Source organism: Buteo buteo, chromosome 2 (genome assembly GCF_964188355.1).
Source record: "Buteo buteo chromosome 2, bButBut1.hap1.1, whole genome shotgun sequence".
NCBI lineage: Eukaryota > Metazoa > Chordata > Aves > Accipitriformes > Accipitridae > Buteo > Buteo buteo.
The window spans coordinates 30,676,421-30,700,525 of NC_134172.1; the positions used below are offsets into that span (position 1 = coordinate 30,676,421).

Here is a 24,105-nt window from a genome sequence, read left to right on the forward strand (position 1 = left end):
TCAGTTAATCACAGTCACAGATTCACGCACTTTGCAGTTTTCTTGAAATCAAATTCTTTAACTTCTTTGTATCTATCTTTTTTACCTTTTGTATGTCTGTCATTGCAATGGGTTGATAAATACGCATTCTGTGTTGCTTTCTTCTTGAGAGGAAAAAAAGCAGTGAAAAGGAATAGCAGGGGTACAAGGGCATTTCGGAATGACCATGACCATTAATCAGTCAAAAGGCCAAATCTACTCTCTGTAGTTCCAAAGTCATGCAGAATGACATACAGTTGTCTTTTATTTCATGTTTTTTCTCCCCAAATTCATGTTCTGAAGACAGAAATTTATATAGGTGCAGTGTTTGAAATGCATTTAAGCTTGTTACTTAATTGCTTTTAAAAGCAGTTTAATTTCTGCCTGCACTAAATGCTGAGTTTGTTGATGTGTTGCAGAGGGAACTGTACTGTGGAACAGGTCTGGCTGTTCCCAACAACAGCAGTAACAAAAGTTTAGGAAACTGGTAAAATTGAAAATTAATTTGATTCACCTTACACCTAGCATGGCATAGGGTGAGGCATGAGTTCACTATACTGGTTTGTTTTGCTTTAGGTTTGTTTCATATAGATTTTACTGCCAAGATGTACTATGAGAATATGTATTACAAATAAAATATTATTTTCATATCTAAAAAAATTACTGCATCTTTTGATTCAGTTGAAACAAACCACGCTTCATGCTTCATCTACACTATGTTGTTGATGTACCTGCTGAAAGTAATATTCAAGAATACACTTATGTGGTAGTGACATTGTGAAAAATCTTCAAAAACTCTTATTGACTTCCATTATTGTCATAATGAAATAAGTTTGTTGAGGGCCCTTTTTTATATTATTTGAGAAAAACCTTAAGTAAACATGTTACAATGTACATCATGGTATTTCACTGATTTTTTTTAGTTCTCTTGGAAATGATTTATATAATACTTAGTACAGAGTTCCACAAATAGAGCATCTTCTTAATATACTTTTATCAAACTTCTGGCATTGGCTGAAATGCTGTTAATTAACAGATTTTTGTATATAATACAACAAGGCTTTGTCATTGCTGTTAAGATTTATGTATTATATCTGAAATTTATTTGCATGTATGTTTTGCATGTACGTCGGCATAGAACAACGTTATAACAACTGTTGTTCTAAATAGTCTAAATAGTTATTTTCAGAAGTGCTGTGTGATGTTTTTTGTCTATACCTTGATTATGATGTAAATGTATCTGTTGCTTATACATACTGGTTAACTTCTGGCTTCCTTTGAAAAAACTATTACTAAGTATTGCATGCTCCAGAAGTAATTTGAAAGAAAACCATAATTCCTGTTTTTGTGTATTTCAGATTTATTCTATTTTTAGTCCATTTCCACTTAAAGAGCTGTCACTTTTGTTTTAGAAAGTTTTAAAAATGAAGACTGAAAATGAATGATGAAATTATAATGGAATATATGAAATGTTTGCCTTGTAAGTTAAGCAAATATATTTTGAAACACATCTTTCCAGCCTTTCTGTATCTATCGGTTTGAAAAACTTACTGGCCATTAAAAGAAAATGGCCCAGTGTTAAGATGTGTATTTTAAAATACAAGGACGCGTATGTACTGTGCAAGTGAATGCATTACATTTTCCCTACTTTTCTGGCTAACTTTATATTTTGTTTGTAAACGCATCTGAGAACTTTTTACTTAGGCCATTTCATGTGTAAAGTTTTTTTTATTGCGGAGTTGTAAATATACATGAATAATGCTAGTTTTCTGGTTTTTTTTATTTTGATGGCTACAAATATGCTTTAGATATGCTCACAGTTATAGAACATACCCACATAACCTTTCCTGGCTTTTACTTGGTGAAATGTTTATAGTATCTACGTTTTGGTAGAATAAAAAAATCACCTTTCAATCAAAGAAAAGGCCCTTTATTGTGACAAATACCATTGCAATTTAGGATGGCATCGAGGCACAGTATTTCACTATTTGTGCACAACAATAAATCAGTATTGGACACAACTTAGAAATCTAGTATTGGCATGTGGACAGTCAGATACTGTCTATGAGAGGGCTGGGAAGCAAATTTCTTACTCCTTGTAGCTGGCAGAAATCCACTAGTGACCCAGGCACTGGACATCGCAGGGTATTTTTCCAACATAGCTGCTTCCCATCCTGATCATAGGAATCGGCAATACTTAAGAATTATGGTCGATGTAGGGATTTCTAACACCAGAAATGAAAGCTTTTAGAATATCAAGAAAAAATTATCATAACTTCTTACTTGACTGTTCCCATGCAGCTGAGTCCTGAGTACCCCCTGAGCTTGCTGCACTACTCCTTGTAATGAAAAAGCATCTGCTAATGTCCACTCTGAACCTCCCAAGCTGCAGGTTGTGGCTGTGAGCCCACGTGATGTCGTCAGTCACTAGTGAGGAGAGTTGGGCTGTGCTGCGTAACTGCCCTTCAGGTGGTTGTGGGTAGCAGCTCGATCTCCCCGCCTCGCCCCTTAGTGTCCTCTTTCCCAGACTAAATCAGGCTAGCTCCCTCTGCCTCTTCTCCTAGGTTATATGCTGCAGGCCCCCTACCATCTTCGTAGCTGTTACGTAGACTCTCGTTTTCTCATCTCTCTTGAATTGGGTGGCCTGAAACAGGTTATGGTATTTTAAGCACAGTGTTATTAGCTCTGAGTAGGGAGCAACAATAACCTCCCTTGAATTGCTGGTCCTGCTTTCATTCAGTCATACAGAGCTTGACATTCACTTTAATCCCCAGGTCCTTTTAGCAGGGCTGAGAGCAACTTGGCCAGTTGCTTCTCAGTCTGTACTGATGCATGCAAGATTTCATTCTACTTCCTGATGAACTTCATGGTTATCTGCTGATCTAGTCCTCAAGTTTCTCAAGCGGATTTTGGATCAGAGCTTTACTGTTCAATGTGGCAGCCACCGTTCCTAACTTAGTGTTGTTCTGAAAGTTACAGAGGGTGAATTTTGTCTCATTATGGTGATTTTTTATGAATGCTGTTAGCTCCAGAATCGCCCCCTGTGGTACTTTGTCTGTTATTGGACACCATCTTGATCTCAAGCTATTGTCTGCTGCTCTTTGAGTCCAGCTGGCTATCAACCCATTCATCCAGCCTTGCACTTGGTAAGGAAAATGCTGTATGGGACTGTTTGAAAAGCCTTATGCTGAATACACTTTGGTGTATGTTAGTAGCACTGCTCTTTCCTCTTTCACATAGCCAGTTATTTCATCATGGTCATTTCAAACATGACCAACTTGTCTGCCCTTGTTAAATCTTTACTGAGTGCTCTGGGTTACTTTCTTGTCCTTCATGTGTTTGAAAATGGATTCTGAGAGGACATGCTTGTTGATCTTTCCCGGGGCAGGGGTGAGACAGACCAGCCTGTGATTTCCTAGGTCCTACTTACTGCCTTTTTTTAATGGGCATGTCTTAACTCTTTAAGATGGGCTTGTCTTAGCATTTTTCAGTTGTCAGTGACCTGCCTTGGTTGTCATAATGTTTCTTAGATCTTACACAGGAGCCCAACAGAAATAACAAGCATCCCTTTCAGAACCATTGGATAATCCCCATGGATTGGAATATATTCAAATGGATTAGACCCTGGCTTGTTGCTTTCGTGCTGTTGGCTGTCCTCCTTCCCATGTCACACTGGTAGGCATGAAAGTCTGAGAGCAAGTTTTCACTGTGCAGACTGAGGCATTGAGGCAAAGGCATCAAGTACCTCAGCCCCTTCTGTGGAGCCAGTTGAAATCCAATCCATATATTCTGTGAACTTCCTTTCACTGCTAACATTCTTGAAGAACTACTTTCTGTTTCTCATTGGATCCATCTGGTGTTTTGCCTTCTGAATTTTACCAGCACACATTTTGCATATTTAGTTCAGTAAGAAGCTTCTTGCTTAACCAAACACACCTGCTGGATTTCCTCATCTCTTGTAGTATGGTATGATGTGTTTCTCTGAGCTCTGAGTAAATTTTCTTTTAAAAATCATCCCTCTCTCACCTGATAACCTTCCCTTTCATGGCAGCCACCTGCAGGATTCTGCCTAGCAGTTCCTTTGACAAGCCAACATTTTCTCTTCCAAAGCCATGATACAGCTTTTTGTAGTCTTTGTTATGAAGAAGTAGTAAATTCTTCTGTAATTTTTAAACTGTAACAGTGATAAGAGGCCATACTTACACCTCCCTTTGTTCTCTGGACACAATGTTCCAATAAGCAATAAAGTTTCAGTACTGCCATTAATCTTCTCAATCTAAACTATAAATAAAACCTGATCTGAATTGATTTCTTTGTTTCTCAGTCATAGCAGCAAGTGCATCACAGATTTTGACCGGGGCTGTGGTACACAGCAGCTTGGTAAAGAGGTTGCATGTGATGCTGCAGTCTTGAATGGCTCACAGTGGAACTGTTACAGTTTTAAGGTTTCTGGGAGTGGGGGATATGGGAGGAAAAAACCCTATAAATGTTTTGAAGAAGAAATTACTTTAAAAAGGAAGAAAAAAATGCCCATCTGTTAGCCCTGAATCAATGTTTTACACTGAGCAGACTACCACAGTCACATAAAGCCTGTTACCTACAGCAGGACTTGTTATTAGACATGTGCTTGATAGAACAGCTGAGCGGGAAACCAGAATTCCTACTTTGGCTTGTTTTGTGGCGCTCTGATAGTCATGCTTAGATTTTAACATACTGAAATCACACAGGAGGTTCTGAATGCTTCATGAATCTCAATAAACCATCAATAACTGATGCCTTAGTGGCTTAGGCCTGCATTTTCATTAACAGCAGCATGAAAACCATGCAGTCCAGTGACTTTGCAACTCCTTTACACCCTTGTGGTGACTGTTGAGTGTTAAAACTTAGGCACTGGAGTGAAATTCAGATTTTCCCGTCAGAGCTCATCTATCCCCAGTGATAAAGAGCCAAACCACAAAAATGACTTCATCTACTTTTCTGTAAAAAATAAACAAAATAATAATAGTAATAATAATAATAAAACCAAACACCTTTAGACTTTATTTAATATACTGAAATGGAAAAAATATACTTCCCACCTTTTTTTGCTTAAAAAAGATTCCTCTATTCAGGTTTTTTTTATATCAATCTTACAATCTAATTTATTGTATTATATAACCTGCTAATTAAAATATTTCTCACAGTACATCCTAATAATAGTAACAATAATAAGCAAAGCCAGTTCTGTATTTGAAAGCAGTTTAGATTTTTATTGCCAATAAAAGATTTGATCTGAAAAATTAGTGGTATTTTAGTATATCTATATGGTACTTAAGAAGGAGTACACAGTTCTCAGTGTAACAGAAAAACAGTTACAGTGAATGACAGCACTTATAATAAAAAGAAATTGTGTAATACATAAAATGTAAATATTTTTATTGAGTTTTTGCTGTTGACTTACTTTATTGATAGATTAAGTCTTAATTACACACAGTTTATGCAAGAGAGAATTTACTGGGAAGATACTCTGTAACTATTACCATCAACAGAATCCAAAGCCCTTTTAGCTTCCTTTGGGATCAGGCAGGCAAAGTGTTTGATGCTGAGGGTCGGGTTGTGGTTTCTCCGCAAATGTTTCTATGGGCATGTCTGGGGTGCATGCTGCTTCAGAGCAGCCTGAATGTTCCTGCCACTATCGATACCTCAAAACTCTTAAACTTTGAAGTAAACAGATTAGACATAAAAAAACTCAATTACAGCAGAAGTCCTATCATCTTCTGTGATACAAAAAGTTGGGAAGGCAGTGATGGACTGGCAGTTGATTTTTAGCTGCATTTTCATTGCTAGTTAGTTTATAAGAGGAAATCTCACAGTTTTGTCTTTAAGTCAGCTAGTCATGTTTAGTTGGTCAAGCATGTTTTGTGTGCGCAGACAGCCTAAGACTAAGTCAGCGTGAGTAAAGGTCGACTTAGTTCTGCAGTGACAAAGTTTTCCTAATTTTTTGTTTCACTTCATTCCACCTTCATGAAATAAAAACAAGGGGAAAATAAACCCCAGTCTGTGTGAGGAAATACCAAATGCCTTTCTTGTAAGGCAAAGTTTTACTTCTCAAATCATATGTATGCTTATATAGGGGATCAGAAGTATTTTGAAAATGACATTTCAGTTGTTTAAGAAGCACAAAGTTTTGCTTTAAAAGACCAGCTTTCACGTAACTCAAAATTAAAACATTCTGTCCTGAAATTGGTGTCTATTTCTGTAGATTAAATAGCTTTTTTAATTTTGTGCTTATATTGCCTTTCCCTTTTTCTTTTGTTGCTTTGACATTTTTATATGTTAAATCGATTTTGTTGGGTGAAATAATTGAACATAATGTGTAACTTCACTGTCGGGATCGATAGGCATTTAATAAGACTTCCCATCTGTTTGCTTTTAAAACCAAAACAGCATACCAACTGAGAAAAACTAAGCATGTAGTAAAGGCATTACATTGGAGATGGTGCATTAAGCTGCTGAGCTGCACTGTTTCAGGTCAATTTTAGTTGTATTTTATCTTAGTGACTTTATCACATGGTTGCTTTCGGCTTATTTGTACTAATGTTCCATTGATAAATTTGCCCTGCATTGCAGTGTGTTAAGGAAGATGACTCTTAGTCATTTAAACAGGAGAGTGAAAAGCAGTTTAGTACATTAAAATATTTCTTAAATATAAAATGGTTTTATATTAAAACTGAAGCCTCCATTTCTCTTTTGAATCTTTATGAAAGGCTTCTTTTTGAAGCAACACCTTTTTTCAGGCAGCAGTTAGGCCAAACATTTAGAATTTATATTCAGTTAACTAGTCAATCATTCATTAATCTGAGAGACCTTTCATGAAATTCTGTTTTGTAATCTTAAAAAAGTTGACCTGCCAGCTTCATTTTGCTGGCAACATCCACTGACACATCCTGATTCAGCTATAGTTTCATTGTCATATAATAATGATTACATTATTAATCAGTTATTCAAGTATCTGAAAAAGATCACTTCCTGAATGAGAGACAAAATGACTGAAGTTGAAAAAGTTGTACTGAATTTTGGAGAAAATATCTTTGCTAAAGAATACACTGATACATGTAAATCACTTGCAGTCTGAGGTGCACATCAGTGTCCGTGTTCCCCTTAATTCTGATGAAATGTAAACAAGGTGTCCGATGTTTAGCAGTGCAGCAACCTCCATGAACAGGATCCATGGATACTGGCCCACTCATTTCCCCTCAAGGCTTTGTTATGTCCTCATCTATACCACAATTTTTTTTTCTTTTAAGATTTATGCTGCTTAAAATTTACTTTAATTATGAAGTTCCCATGGGTACACCTCTTTTCTGTTAAAACTGTTGTACACCAAACTTGTATGGCAAGATATGATTTCATACATATCATGACCATATTTATAAATTATTATGCTCATTGCTTACCAAGCAGGTTTTTTTCTTTTGAATGCATCTAAGTACTCAACTGAAAATAAGTACAGCCTGTTACAGTGTAGCTTACATGATATTGTGCAGTTGGGATTGAGAATCAGTTTTGTACTGTCACATGACCTTGTGTTATACAAGCCCTAACTCAGCATTTGTGTTAATAATAAAAAAATTATATTCTACGACCTGTTTTTCTAACCACATAATGAATATACTAGCAGTCACAAGATTTGGTTGAATTCATGGGTTGGCATTCAGTTGAGTATATTTTTTCTTACAGTGAGTACAGAGATTAAACTTGAAAATGCTCTCCTTGTGTGCTCATTCAAAATAATAGCAGGAGGAAGGAAGAGTTTCACTTTAAGTGGAAAGGGATAGTCAGTCCTTGCGCTTGCACTTGCACGCTGAATCAGATAGAGACAGCTGCAGAGGGAAGATATGCATTGCAAAAACCAGATCAATTGGATTCAGCCACTTCCAAATGAAATTACATGAGTCAATAACCTTCCTTTCAAGTTACTGAAATCTTCCTGGCCCAAATTTCTCTTGTCAAGTTACTGGGTTTTGCCAATGATTAAAGTATCTTGAAATTGCTTCGATAACATCAAGGACCTTGTTGTGACAAGGTCTGTAAATGCAGTCTCTTAAAAGAGAAAGCTGGGTTTCATGTAGAGTATTGAGTGTATTGACTGAAATTTTTTTTCATGGGTTCTCAGAAGCCTGTATTCACAAAGACAGTGCAGAATGAAGGAAAATGACACTTTTATTACCAAATGAAACCATTTCACATATGTGATATCAATATTTCATGTATTCTTTTATATAGGATATGTCATTTCTTCTAGGCTTTGAAATAGTTTGAAAATGTGTTCTTGTTTTGAAGTGGGCATAGTAGTACTTGGAGAACAGAATTCTGTAAATCAAGACTACTGTTAGTCTTACACGTTTACCTCAGTCAACATGTTTGTGCAGTGACCAGCTCTAAATGTCACTATGTATGCTCCAGTGTGCCAATTATTAAAATGAAGCAGAGCTTTTCTATTCCAGTGGTACCTCAGGTGCTGTGATGTTTTGTCCTGCAGATAACTTTTTTACAGTCTAATCAGTGTGTATATTAGCAAATAGAAATCTGTAACCATTCAGGAAGCATTTATTAATATTTATAACTTGATCAATACTGAGAAGAATTGAAGTAATTAACAGTGCCTAGAAAACACACTGCTCATCATTGTTTTGGGGTCTCTTGGGTTTTTTTCCACTGAAGATCTCTGTAACTCTCATCTACTTAATGGAGCTGTGGGTACACATTAATTCCTGGGATCAAGAGGTGTACCTTGAGCAGCCTGAATTTTAAAAATGCTTATTACTTCTGTCACCTTCAGATGGTTTGGTGTTTACTGCAGATACGGTTCCTTGCCTTCTAAAATTGGTCTTTGTCAGCACTTCCTCTATAATTAAATAGCTCCATTTTCCCTCTTGTTCATTACCATCTTACCCATTAAAGTGTTTCTCAAATACCCCAAATACCTCTTGAGGCTTGACAGACTTTACCTGGTGGGAGAGTCCTAATGTTCCAGAATTGGTAAGGTATGCTGAAGCAGCTTCCTACCTTCAGACCTTTGAAGATAAACTGAGCTTACATTATGGTTGCAAATGTATTTTACTTGTGCCTGGTTAGCAGCCAAAAACATTGTTCTCACAAGAGGTATTTAATCTGATGAAAGCAAGTATTAAAATGGCTAAATAAGAACAAGGATCAAAACAACTACCATAAGCATTACACTTATCTGCAATTTGCACTTTTCAGTAACTGTTACACAAATGAAGAGGGCCTTTGGCAATTGCAGTAGAAAGTATTGAAATAATTTGTGGGGTTTCTTGTGCTGTAAATTCCTTTGAAAAGGAAGTTTGTACGTATTCATAGACACCCCACCCCTCCACCCCACCCCCATTACCTAATATTTATTTAACTGGGGAAGCAGATTACAGCCATGTGTGGTTAGGCAAGAGAGTGAGAGGTTGATGTGTTTCTCTCCCTTTCTACCAAAACTTGAAGGAAAGTGCTTTCATAGTTATTTTTGTCCTGGAATGAAGGAGATCTGGAAGAGAAAAAACTCTTCTGAAGGACCAAATACACAATTGAGAACCTCCTTGTTGAAAGCATTTATTACAGCATTACCTGTGATGCTTTCTTCTGTCTGATATTTTTTCATCTACTGGTAACAAAGGAAAGCTGTTCAGTTCACTGTCCTTATTTCAGATTTTTGTGTTCAGTAAATCCTTTTCCCAACTAAGGCTGAAAATGCAAGTTCAGATATTGTGGGCAGCTCTGGGTGCTGCAGTCAGTAGAAATTAGAGTGGATGTATAGGAATAAGAGCAGTTCTTTGGATGAGGGAGGGTTGGGAAATGGTATGTGGGGGTGGGAAGAAAGCAAAAGCAGAGAATAGAACAGGAGAAATGTCATCAATATGGGAGATCCCAGGAAAAATTTTTAGTAAGTAGTTCTCCAAAACCAGTAGTCAGTTATCAGATGAGTATGTGGGTTACAAGCTTAAAAAAAGCTATTGTATCTATCCATTCATATTCCTTTGTCTTTTGCCAATCTGTTGCTGGTTAGAACTGTGTTTAAGCAAAGTCAGTAATGATTCCTTAACTAAATAATACTTTGGCAAGGAGAGGAGTGAAGATAACCCTAAATCATGTAAAATAAATGATTTTTAATAAACTTATTATTTTATTAGTTTATAAACTAATTATATACATTTTTAAATAAACTTGTTTTATAGTTCAACTATGAAGTTTTATATATAAAAGCATGCGTTTACATAAATATAATTTTTTATAAAAATAATATATAAATTTATATATAAAGTACAATTATAAGTACCCATACATATATCTATGAGTACATATACATACATGTATGTATGTGTGTGTGTGTGTGTATAGATATATATATATCATTTTGAGAAACAGAAATAAAAATCTGTATTAAAAGTATGGATAACCGGATTCATGTCCAAACCTTGCTAGCCCAGATAGGGCATAGACCATCACACTTTGATGACCTGACTCCGATGTTACAGTTGCAGCTACTCATACTGTTGCTGAGAGGATAGAGGTGGCACAAAGACCTTGGGCTTATCTCACATTGTTTGCTGATGCTACCCTTCATGTTCAGTACCTGAATGTACACCCATGTCAATCTCATCCACCTTGAGGTGATCAGAACAAAACCAGTTGCACTTGCTAAGGGGAGGGGATTGTAGTAAAATGAATATTAAATGTAGTTCTATTTTATAGCTCATCTTTTCAGTTTTCTTAAAAAGTTCAAAATTGGGCTGTAGTATTGCAGTTCAGGACACCTGATTTAAAATTCTTATCATGTTCCAAGTAAGAGATGAAGTGAGAATTGAAATGGATTTACATGTACCACTTCCTTGCTGTCCCTCCAATTCTTAGACTTAAAATCCTTACACTCCAAATTAAAATTAGTTTGCAAAGAACTGTTGTAGGATCATGCAGTGACACGATGCGTCCTGTTCATCAGATTGTTATTTTTTTATTTTATGAAAGTATGATAGCACTTTAGAATTCCTTTTTATTTACTATTCTACTTTAATGTGTTTCAGAGTAGAAAACAAAACAAATGCAGTGGAGACTATATAGGTCTGTCTTTGAAAACTGATGTGTATTTGTTATGCCAGTGCAGCTTAAACACAACATGGATTTTTTTCTACTTAAAATCTCATAATGCTATCTGTTACATTACTTTGCTGTATTGCAAGTAGCTTTAAAGATTTTAAATGTAGACATCAGCACTTTAAAATTGTATTTATTAAAAAAAAAAGGCGCATCCTTGAAAAGTACGTATGTCACGAGAGTGTCAAAAGACAGGAAGTGCAAGTAGGAAAAAAAAAAAGCTGTGAAGGCTTTTGAATTATTGCCTCAAAGACATTGTTTCAGAAGTGACTAAAGCTTTCTGTGTACTGAATTATTACATTGCTTTATGAAAGAAACCCTCCCTTACTTAATGCTTCCTAAACCCTAGAACTTACTTTCTTTCAAATGCTGTTCTACAAAACAAGCATTTTTTTAAGGTTGTAACACAGTACCCCTGTTGTTTGTGCTTGTCATGCAGTCAATCTCATAGCTACATTTGTGTGGGTTTCAAATCTGAGGAAAATGCTAGCTTCACAATCAAGCCTACTTGTATTAAATCGTTGCTTTTATGATTAAAAAAAAAAAATTATCTTCTCTGTCTCACGGTGGACAACTTTTGTTCTTTAAGCTGTATTGAGAAAAAAGTTAAAAGGATGCTATACTTAACTCAGTTTAATGTTTTGACACCTAGAGACTCTTGGAAGTTTGGTAAGAGTGTCTTAAACTATTTGGATCTGAGCATACACATTGCTTGAATTTAGTGTGATGTTAAAATGTTTCATAAGACAGAGCAGAGCTGCTATGATCTTTCAATGTTAATATTTTTTTCTTATCACTTTACTGTGTAGATACCCTTCATGAGACACAACTCTGCCACAACTCATCCTCGGAGGCAATCGTGGAAACCTTTTATAATATGATTTTTAAATGTGGATAAAGCTCTCAATAGAGCACCCAAAGTAAAGGAGAACAGCTACCTTGTCTCTACTATAAGCTTATTATGACAAAGAGTTGAGTTTGCTTGTCAGGCTTGGATAGAATGTAATTGATTGGTTTGTTATTTGGACTGACAAGGTAGTTAATTTGCCTGCATTTTTTTGCACTAATCAGGAACATTTCATATGTGCATTGTTGAAAAATCCCAGATAAATGTCTTGTCAGAATTGTCCTATTAAGTAATGTCTTTTTCCCCCTGTGCTTCGTTGGCAAATGATGTTTTACAATGCTTGGATTCACTGAAGAGTGAAAGAAGCCTGTGGGACTTAAATATTGTGCGTTCCTCTATGGTGATACTGAATGAAATAAGCAACGGTTTGCTATCCGCCTGCCACTCTACTTATATGCAGTTTAATAAGAACATTTCTATATAGAACACCGTGTTGTACATAGACCTTACTGTAAAAAGGATTGTTTCCTTAAAAAAAAAAAAATGTTCAGTGATAATGAGACCTGTAAAACACTTAAAACACTTGAGACTTACTATTCTGAAGGAATAGATTTGCCACGGAAAAAATGATTTTATGCTTATTAATATGAACTAATTGTTTCTGACTTGAGATACTCAAGTGAATAGAACTATACCTATATTGCTTTCTGAAAAATTTTTAAGAAAAAGAAAAATTTGAGTATATGCAGACATTTGTTTTATTTGGCTTACTTCTCTGGCATTGTTCAGGACAAGCTTATCTCCTCACAATACAAATATGAAATTGTTATGTAAGTTGGGGAAGGAATGAAGAACTGATCACACAGCATGACAGCTGAGATCTTCGTCTTCGTCCATATATATATATCCTGGTAGATGCAGACATAGCATTTTGATCTACAAATGGTACCGATCCAGTTCTTAAATCTACAGTAGCAGTGTGTTGACATCTTCATCGTTTACATCTTGAACTTGCTCGGAAAAATTCTACTCAAATGCAATCACACTTGTAACTTTATGCCATATAATCTTTGAATTTCTTGAGATATGGTGTTTTTTGTCATCTATCAAGGCACATTTACATTTGAAAATATTTTTTAAATTTAAGAAAGAAATTAAATGCTGTAATAAGTAATAGGAGAAATATACAAATTTGTGTATACTTACCTACAAGTCATATCTTACCAGGGCGTTTCATGTTTGGATATTATATTAAATAAAATTAACCTGATGTCTAACACGTCGTTTTGTTTTAAAAAGGGGTTGGGATGATATCAGAGTAAGATTTTTGTCTGAACTATCAGCAATGCTTACCATTCTGTTTTGGCAAGGCACACAAAGACACCTTAAAAATATAGAAATTTGCACTAGGAAGTTGATGTTAATGCAGGAATTTGATCTTTAAGAATCTATGAATCTGTTAAAGACCAAGTTTAGTGACCACTTGTCCAGAATTCTGGAAGTAAAAAGTTATATCCAAATGCTGTGCTAACGAGGGGGGGGGGGGGGGGGGAGGTGTTTGCCCATACGTCATGCTGAGTTTAGGGAAAAAAAGTAATGTTTACTGTGATTTATTATGAGTTATTAAACTAACACAGTCTAGGTATTGTGAGTAGGAGAGAATGATAAATGTAGCATATCTTGGCTTTAGTAAGACTTAAAACAGTTCTGTGTGTGACATTCTGCTGAATAAGCTAGAGAAATATTCTGTTAATTAAGCTGCAATAAAATGTGTAGCTGATTAGAAAAGTAGACTAGCTACCATGGACTCAACTGTCCACTCACTGGGTTCCACTAGGGACTCTCCTGGATTCAGTATTGTTATATTTTTGTTAGTTTTTTGCTTTAGTGTATTAGGTGCTGGAATAAAGTGTTCGGTTACATTTGCAGGTGATGCCAGTATGATGTGGGAGACTATAGTGTTAGAATTAAAAATGAAATTTTAAGAAAGCATCCAGAAAAAGCATGCAGTGCAGTAAGAGGAAAAGGCACATCACTGTTTAGTGCATGATTATGATACAAAGAGTAGTTAGGAGATAAGCCTTCAAAAAAGAAGGTATGGGGGACTTTGGATCACAAACTGATCGTTAATCAAACTGATCATACCTGAGATGTACAAAGAGAGATGTTACATTTAACACATGAAAGTATTCCTCCTGAATATTCAGAAGACTGGTATCCCACCCTTGGAAAAGCCTCAGCTACCATATTCTGTCCATTTTGGCAAGAAATATGTAGAGAAAGTCCAAAGCAAACTGAATTGCATGATAAGACTACAGGAGAGATAAATGAATAAAAAGACTTAAAATAGTTAGATTTCTTTAATTTAGACAAGACTGGGGAGTGTCTTCAAACAGCCTAAATTAATACAAAGATGAAGAGAGAAGTTGCTGCAAAGAAGGGAGAAAAGTTCTTCAACTCTGGTCAGACCAAAAATAAGTTAAATTGTAGCAAGATGATTTGGGTTAGGCAACAGAAAGATTTTGCTAACAATAATTATGCTAGAGAAGTTTGCTAGGGAAGTTGAGTAATCTCTGCGATTGGAAGATTTTAAGTACAGACTAATGTGTGTTAAAAACTGTTCTGAGTATTGTTGAGTCTCCCCTGGCCATGCTTGATATCCTAAGGTGATTTCCTGCTGTATTTTGTTTGTTTGTTCCCCAGTACAGCTTCTTTGTAGGATTTTGTTTGTTCCTTCCTTGGTACTTTCTTTTAACATCAGGTATTAGTTTAGTGCGTGCACTTTCTCTCTCTCTCTCTCATACTAAAAAGCATGAATTAAATCAAGTAGGAAAGGTGGCACTTTTGGGTTTACCATAATAAATTTAGCTACACAAATGTCTGCCAGATTAATACTTATTTTCTTTTGTTCATTTGTAATATAATTGATCGGCACTATTTGTCAGTTCTGTTAAAATGAAGTATTCAATGTCTGGGTTATGTGATCATGAGCGGGAGCAGTGGGGAGTAGGAGCTACATAAAATGTTTGGGTTTTTTTTCCTTTTGAATTTATAGGTAGAATGTTTTGTTTACCTTTTTTGCTTTAAAGTAGAACTTCCTAGAGGTCAAAGCCATAAGAAATTCATGCTGCTATGTAGTATAACTAGTGCTAAATACAGGATTTTTTAAAAAGTTGCTTCGTGTAGCAGATGCTGAAAAGTGTAGCGTAGATCCTCTGGGTGAATGAAGGCTTTTCCATGGGATTCTTGTACACCAAAGAGAAAAAATAGTCATTTTATTAATACCCTTGAGTTTTGACAGAAATTTAAGTTAGAGATTATACAGTTTCCCACATCCAAAACCATATAGGTACTTTATCGTGAAACTACTGTTAGCTGAAGATAAGTAAGCTTACCCTGCTCTGTCAGGCCATATGTCCATCTTGCCCATACACCATCTTCATCAGTAGTAGGCAGATACAAAAACCAGAGTGTAATAATCATCCTGCGTCTGGTATATTCTCTCACCTTTCAGCAATAGCCATGCCCCTCTGTCTTCCAGGCATAACAGAAAAGAATAATAGTCTATTGTCTCATCTAACATTATAAACTATGGAAATCAGGGACTTCCTTTTGTATGCTTGCATTGTACCTGGCATAATAGAAATTTGAATGTAGCTTTTAATTACTTTGTGTAATACCATAAGCATTATCCTTCCCAGAAAGAGTATTTAATTTACTTAAAGTTATGAAAATATTAGAATCCAGAAAGATGTAGGTTAGAAGGAGTCTCTGGAGGACATCTGTTCCAGCCACCCACTCAAAGCAGGACTGACTGCAAAGTTAGATCTAACTTTGAAATTAGATCAAGTTCCACAGAGTTATATGTGGTTGAATTTTGAGCATCTTTGGAGATAGAGAGCCTTTCAGGATAACCAGTACCTGTGTTTGAAGAGGCTATATAATTGGGCAATATGCTCGTTTATATTCAATATTATATGCATGTGCAGTCATATAAGAATTTTAGTGCTGGAATCTGTCACACTTCTGATGGTGAAGTCACCTAAAGCTTGTCTGGCCTATGTGAAAATACTTTTAAATTATCCTGGTCCTAATAGTTTCTTCAAACTGTTCTGTAGAACAGAATCTGCAAGATGACTTGACCATCCATTTTTAGTTGTTGTGCCACTTATAGGCAAGGGAAAAAAGTGTAGAAATCAGGAAGAGGAAAACCAGCTTTTCCATTTTATACTTAATATGTTTTTCTCTTTTGACAATATTCTGCCTAAAAAGAGTTGCTAAGGATCTGGAGCTTATATTTTAAATAAGAGTCTAAATACAGCACTGCATCACTTCTGGTTTGTGCTTGGCCTATGACATCACAACAAATGAAAGCAATTTCTGTTGGAATCTGGGGCTGAATTGAAGAGTTTTGGCGTAGAGTGGCAGGGTAAGATACAAAGACATATCTTCACCTTGTTTCAAGAGATGTCAGAAGAGAAAGCTAAAAAGAGGAATGGTTTCCACATATTCTGTAATTAAAAAGTGCTACTGTTTTGGGCTCCTCCTTCAGTAAGTAGAATAAATGTACTTTTTGGACAGTATACAATTATGCAGTTAATTCACCATTAGATCTTTAATTAATTTTATTCTTTAAATAAGGGCACAGGAAAGTGCCTTCTTTGACATTACATGTAAGAGTTGCTGATATAACCCATCCATAGTATTCATTCCTATCACCCAGAATTTATCACCTCCGTGGTCTGGTTGCAATTAAGGTTTCATAGGAGCACTCCTCACCTGCTCCAGTCCAAAGTCAGTCATCTTGGTTCTACGGTTTGAATTCACTTGAGCTATATCTGTTTATTCTGGGTTTTTTAGGAATGCTTACATGCTCCTTTACATTGGATCTGTTGTACAGCCACTAGCAAGAAACAAAATGATGACCGTGCCTTAAACTGTCATAGCTGGTTTTAAGTTGTTCATCTGAACCCAAGAACGTGCCGCCACTTAAAATGAACCCCTGTGTATGTCCAGCTGTTTGCAGTTTCAGAGTGACCCAGCATTTGGACACTGATGGATTAAAGGGGAGAGAGATCAGTGCCTGAGAAGAAACAACTGTTCCTCAGGTGTTAAATGCTTTTAGTCAGAAATGGGGTCCAGAACAAGCCAACAAGGAAAGATGCGTATGAATAGTTAAATCCACCCAGGTGCTGGAACAGCCATTGTGTTGCATCCCCCCAACTAATGGGTGAGTGCATGTACGCCCATCCCACTACAGTTGTCTGAGAGTTTAAAAATCCTGGATTAGATTACTTCTAATTTTATTCTAATTAATTCTAAGTTTGCCAGAGTAAGGCTTATATGACAGGTTCTCTAATTTTAAGGGTGATGATGGTTTGTCAATATGTATCAAAGTTTTATATCTTTTTTCCATTAAAGTAAATCTTTCTAAGCTGTTGTGTTGAACAGGGAGTAGTATATATGTTTTGTAATTTTGTATTTTCTTCAATGGGGTACCTTTTGGCATGACGCTGCAGACGATGTGCAATGATGTGTACGTAAGTGAGAGATTTTCTGTAGTCTCTGAAGCACATTTGGAAAGTTGTATTTAAAGCTTAGCTTATTAATGTTGTGTTTCAGGGACACGTAGGTAATTACTTTTACAGCTATAGATGGGCGATGCTGTCTTGTGAATGCAAAATAAGTTTCTTCACTCTGGCTGAATCAGCTCTTTGTGGTTTTCGATGATACTAACCAGTGACTTACAAATGCGCCAGTGACGGGCAGGTTTTGCATTCACTGTTCCTCTGTAAAAGCACAGGTCTTTTTCCCTGGTGCTCGCAGGAAGACTTCTGCAGGCCAACTGATAAGACTCCCTCCTGTGCAGGTAGATGCAATGTAATGAAATTGGATGTGTGTGCTGGGCTTTGTAAATAAAATGAGATTGACCCCAGCCATTATCTCATTTATCTCATTTACATTGTAAAATCAGTATCTACACTATTGATTAGAGCATAATTAGTTAATTATGAACAGGAGAATGCAGAGTTATGTAGGGCTTGAGCACAGCCAGCTGTACTGCTAAGAAACCTAATAAAAACAATCCAAGGGCATGAGCAGATGGAGATCACTTTATTAAAAAACAAAGCAGACATATATCAGGTATGGAAATGCCTAATTAAGCTTTCTTGCTGTGAAGATGTAGCTGACCTGCATTCTATACTTTTATAAGTGCAAATATTTTGTTTTATTATTTTTTAATTTATTAACTTAACTCCTTCAGAATTCACCTTTCTTCTTCACATCCCATTTTCTCGGTATATAATGGGCATATATCCTCATTAATTGCTGGAATGAGGAACACAGTGATTTCTGATTTTGATGCATAAAGTAATTTCAGGCTTGTTAAAAACACTGATAGTAAGCAATTACCTGTCAGTTAGAGGTAAATTAGGAGGTTAGGTTAGCTTGTCTTTGTATGGAGCTTTGTTTTTATTTTCACAAAGTTTACAGTGGAACTGCTAGCCAGGCCACTGAAGATGGCTGTGCACTTACTTGCATTTGTAAGTTATGTACTTAACCACAAAAAAAGTTATCCACAAGTGATAGGAAGATAAAATATTTGGTAATTTAAGGACTGTTTTGAAGGCGTGACCTTGAAGGCACAAGGGTAAAAATTTTAACTGAACCTTTAAAATGGAGGAAGTGGTTTCTTTCCCTCTTTTCCCCTCTAGCCCAACAGTTTAACTTGTGCTGTTAAGCCATCTTCAGGATGGAAGTGGATGATATTTGTAAACGACAGTGTCGTGTGGCTCCTTGCTCTGTAAATGTCTGTACTGTGATTGATCTGAGTGCATTTGCTGAAAGGCTGCGAGATTGTCAGCATGACACCTTTTGTGACCCAACAATTTCTTTCTCTAATTAAGTTGAAAGTACTCCTTATTTTGTATCACTTTCTTATTTTCTGAATCTGACAGTGGATTTTTTGTCATTTTATGTTGCTAGACAAAAGAACACAAAATAGTATACACTTGAGGGCTTTATTACATTTTACTAGTGCTATTTTAACCTAGGTATGAGGTTTTCTTTCAGAATTAGGAATTAAGAATGCCAATTTTGTTTTCTGTACTGTGATACATGTAAGCTTCACATTTTGTCCCAAGTCAGTCTCAGCAGACAAGAGAGCTGCCAGACAGCTAGGGCATCATCTTTAACCAAGGTACAGTGTGTATTCATCCATTTTCCCAGCATCATGCTCTGGGAACTTCAGAATCAGTGAATTTGTGTTCCACAATACAGAACTTGTATTCCAATAAAAAGCAGTATGAAGGAAGTGTTTGAAAATACTTGGTATAGTTACATTTTTATCACCATGCAGCTTTTTATGTTCTGATACATGAAAATACACTTTTGTTATTTGCATTTTCTCAGCTGTGCAGATGCAGATAAAAGCCATTAGTATCTGAAAACTTTCATATAGATATTTTTAACTCATTCCAGGAAAATGCAATTTTTCTTCTGCCAAACTAAACAGCTTTGAAGTGATAAAAATTAATGACAATAAATATTAAAAATGTTTAGCTTTAGAATGGCGCCTCCAGATCTGTATTTAATTTCATAATGTTCTGGTTATTTCAACCCAGCCTTGCTAACTCCCTCAGCGTACTTCTGCAATGTGGCTGAAGGTGCAGTTGGGAAATACCACATTCTAGATTCAGAATGGAAAAGATGTAAGAAGAGATGGCAAAGTGTAATTTTAAAGGGGAAACATTTTCTTTTGCATGTATAAGCACTTGTGTTTATAGACCATCACTTTAGAAAAAAATCTAAATTACTACTGTTTGAAGTCAGATGTAGATTTTAGGATTAAGCTCTGAAAATACACTAAATCAGTCAGAAATAGTGTGATGCTTTATTTTGTGTTACTTAGAGGATCCCAAACAGTTTACAAGAAGGAAGTTCTGATAAGCAGTGCTCAAATGCAAGCACTTATGTGAATAAGATTCTAGATACAGAAATAGGTTAGTAAAAATGTATTCCTTTACAGATGAGAACATTGAGGCTCAAAGGAGGCTTAATCTTTTGCTGAAGGTCACATACGCTGTTGGGATGTAGGACTGTATCCTATCTCATCTCCCACCCCTAACCTTTTTATTATTTTAATATGCCTGTCACAAGAAATAAAACTGCATATATTCCTGATTGTAAGTAATATATTTCTACATTAGAACTCTTCTTTCTTTAAAAACTGAGAGGGTTTCCTTTTTTTAAATGTTTTCTTTATCCTGAAATTAGATTGAGTTATTACGAAACAATCCTAAGGATATAGAGTGTAATATGGTATATCCCATTTTTTTAAAATACCAAAACCATGTCAGTCCAGTGTTGCATACTGTGGATAGGTAGATTATTGCTTTTAATGTCTACTTAGTGGAAGACAGTACATGCAATACTCTTAGCAGTGCTCACGTCTCACATATAACTGGTAAAACCAGAAGGCTTCCCTGGCAAGCACAGCCTTGGCAGCAAGGACAAAAGTATTTACTTAAGTTAAAGAATCATAATCAGAAAATGGTTACTTCTTTTTATTTGGAGACTAATCCTTGGAGAAAAGTCGCACGAACTTTTTCTTCTGTTAATACAGCAGCATGTTCTGTTAGTTGAATCCTCTTTCTGTGATGCACCCTGTGTTCTGTTGACAAATTATATCCCTCTGTCTTTGATGATGCCTGTGCCATGCTGTTATTGCAATTTTTGGAGATTTTTGTGTTGGCATGTTTTGTAGAGGAGAAAATGAGTGGCCAGGGAAGCGGAGAAAGAAAGTGTAGGTTTCTTAGAAAATTTTTATTTTAAAACATTTACTCTATTTCCTATTTTTAGATCATTTATATTGGCTTTAACTCAGAGTTTAAGGGCTTTTAATGAGGAGAATATTGCAAAGTAAATCTGAAAAAAGCTTTCTTTTTCATACAAAAAAATATAGGGGGATATGCAAATAAACTGAAGTTCAGTAGGATATGTGAAAATCTCTATTACTTGTTTTTAAAAATCTCTTTCTCATTTTGAGCATATTATTGTACTGATTTAAAAATCCTTTCATGAAGCACTTGTTATACTGTAGTGTTTCTTCAATGCTGGTACATTAAGAATAGGTGAACAATAGCTATGCTGTGTGTTTTGAGCTTATTGTGTGGACCATACACAGTACAAAACACTAATGAAAGGTTTATTAAAAAAGAACATAAAATTGCTGTGTGTACACAGGGCAGTTTTACAAGTGAAAGATCACAGTGAAATCATTTTAAATTAATGCCCCTTTCCAGAAAATTCAAAGCAAATCAGAAAATATTTTGTGCATTCATTTATCAATCACATAGTCCTGGTGTAAAAAAATATAATTAATAGCTGTAAATTATACTTGATTTGTTGGTTATGTGACAAGACATTTCAGAGTTTACCTTGAGAAAGTAGATGTGTAAAATGGTGTCTTAAAACTATGAAAAATCAATATTGTCGCTGTCTAAAAAAATCACAAATTTCTGAAAATAAATGGCAATGAATGACATTGAAGTATCTAAAAAATTGAGCTGGTTATATATTTTTTTCTTTAATTTGCAAGTCTCTGAAATAATGTCATTTATATAAGATCATGACAAAGGTGATATATGAGTTACCTGCATCAGAATATTCCAAATTAGGCAGAACCTAATTGAAGTGATTGTGTTTGAAAATACTGCTTATAGAAAATGGGTTTTCTGTATCATGATAATGGATCAGGAAATCTTGTGCTGACAATTGCGGGGAAGCTGAATCTAAAATAGTATAGAAGTACCATTTATATATAAGTGTATATTTTGTTTTTCTGTTGCAGGTGTGATGAATGCCGGCTTTGCTACCATTTTGGCTGTCTAGACCCTCCCTTGAAAAAGTCTCCTAAACAGACTGGCTATGGATGGATTTGTCAGGAATGTGACTCTACATCCTCCAAAGTAAGTTAATTCATCCTGTGAAATAGTTGAAGTATTCTGGTTTTAGCAGTCTTACTTGGCGTCTGAAGTTTTTGTTGAAATGCTATACATAGGTCTGCTCTGAAAAACAGTAGAATAAAATAATGATTTCAGATTCTCTGTAAAACAGGTAAAAAACCAGAATGTATGCAAAATGGAAATATTCTTAATCAATAAAGAGAATTTTATTATCCCAGTTAAATGCTCTCTTTTCACATGATGTTCTCTCTGAGAAAGGAAAGAGTATGGATACTCTATCAGGACTGGTAATATTATTGACAAGTGAAAGTATTTCAGGAGTAGTAGAGAATACAAACCTCTAAGGACAGAGATAGAAAATGCATGTTTTTCTAAATAAATGAAGATGATTTGAATTACTAAACCTGTGTTTTTCACTGGAAAATCATATGAAGGTTGTTAACACTTTATATTGATTGGTATGCCTTGATCAAATATAACATTGTAAAACTAGAACTAAATTTTTGATGTGGATTAACTCTCTTTAATAATATTGACAGTAATAGTATGCTTCTGTAGAACCAAGTTGTCAAAAAATAAAGCTTTTGATTCTTTGTTTGTCTGCACAGAAGCTTCTTTAATACTGGCATTCTTTTCTATCATCACCATAACCTCTGAAGAGACACTTTCCAATTCATTTTCAAAATTGGATTTATAAAATGCATCTGATACCTCAATGTTAAAATAAAAGAGCATTCTAAAAGTCTTTAAAATTTTACAGGCTATTTTGCCACTTTCTTTGTATTTCGCAGTATTTTTTAACTAGTAAGGAAGCAACTCAATATTTGGACACACAGGGACACAGCTATGCAGAGATGCTGTCATAAGTTACCTGTTAGCATACTTGAATACTTAAACTCTTTCGTGATGTTACTCTGAAGAATGGAAGATAAAAAATGTTCAGAGAGGGGTATAATTTTTTGGCTTTCTAGTGTCCCTTTCCAACTGGACAAACATGGTATTCAGTTTCACCCCAGGGGGTTAATCAAATTGTTCTTCTGTAAGGAGATATGAAGACAGACATCGGAAATTAGCTGTCCACTATAGTTTGGACATCAAGCAATCTTTCTCGAATACTACTTGGATGCAATGGACGTTCCAAGAGTGAATTAAAATTGTTATTGAATTCCTGTCACCTGCTTAAACTAAAAGGGGTTCTTGAGATAACGTTAGTTAAAATCTTCCGTGTCCTGTTTTATTGGCTTCTTCTGAGTAAACAAAAAAAACCAGGGTATGTAATTTCTAAATGTGTTTTCCAGGAGATTAGCACAGTATGTACCAGATAAAATTTTTAAAATACTTTATCATGTAAATTAAGTATGAGTGACTTCACTTAGTGGAGGGCGTGTATTAGTTTTAAGGTGCGTGTTGAAAAATACAATGTTCGGAAGAGTAAACAAGTTTATTGTTAGAATGATGATATATTTTGTTATCTTAGTGATTATTACAAATTTAAAAAATGCTTGCTATTGTGTCTAATTTTCATTCATAAAGATTTTTAATGAGTAAATTTAAATAAAGTATTTTGCACTTTCAAGCACAGGCAATTTGATTTGTATTTGAGTGAATATGTAATGAATATGACAGACACTGAAAAATTGTCTTATGGGGACTCCTTGTGGTTTTGTTTAGTCACTTTCCCGTAGCTTTTCCACAGAGCTGTGCAGAGAAGTTTCTCTGAAAAAGCTACATTGCTCTCTTTTAAAAAGTCTTTTTTTGTAGCTTTTTTTGTTTGCTTTATTCTATACTGCATAACAAATTCAAACAACATGGTGTTGAGTTAAACTTCCTGCAGCCTCAATGTGAATGTATTTTTTAAAGGATTAGGGCTTTGTTTATGTACTTAATCATTTTCAAATTCAGTATTTTGTATGGCTCTAGGATTGTGTATTATATATCTGCGATTTTGCACAGCTTTTCACAGCCAGGAGGAACTGGTACGATAAGGCTTTTTCTACCCCTCACTAGAGGGAGTAGTCTCTCCAATGTGTACTTAGAGATCAGAAGAGGAAAACCGTAGAGAAAGTTGTGTTGTTTGCTGCACTCTGCCTGACCTGTGGATGAATTACAAGCCTGAGCTACCAGCAATTT

The 24,105-nt window shown here is 35.4% G+C and overlaps 1 protein-coding gene across 1 annotated transcript in view; it reads left to right on the top strand.

The window, feature by feature from the left end:
* PHF14 (PHD finger protein 14) overlaps window positions 1–24,105 on the top strand; it is a 168,201-nt gene that overhangs the window by 89,560 nt on the left and 54,536 nt on the right. Inside the window, 1 exon segment of the mRNA XM_075049939.1 lies at window positions 21,861–21,978. Coding sequence (XP_074906040.1) covers window positions 21,861–21,978 — 118 coding nt within the window.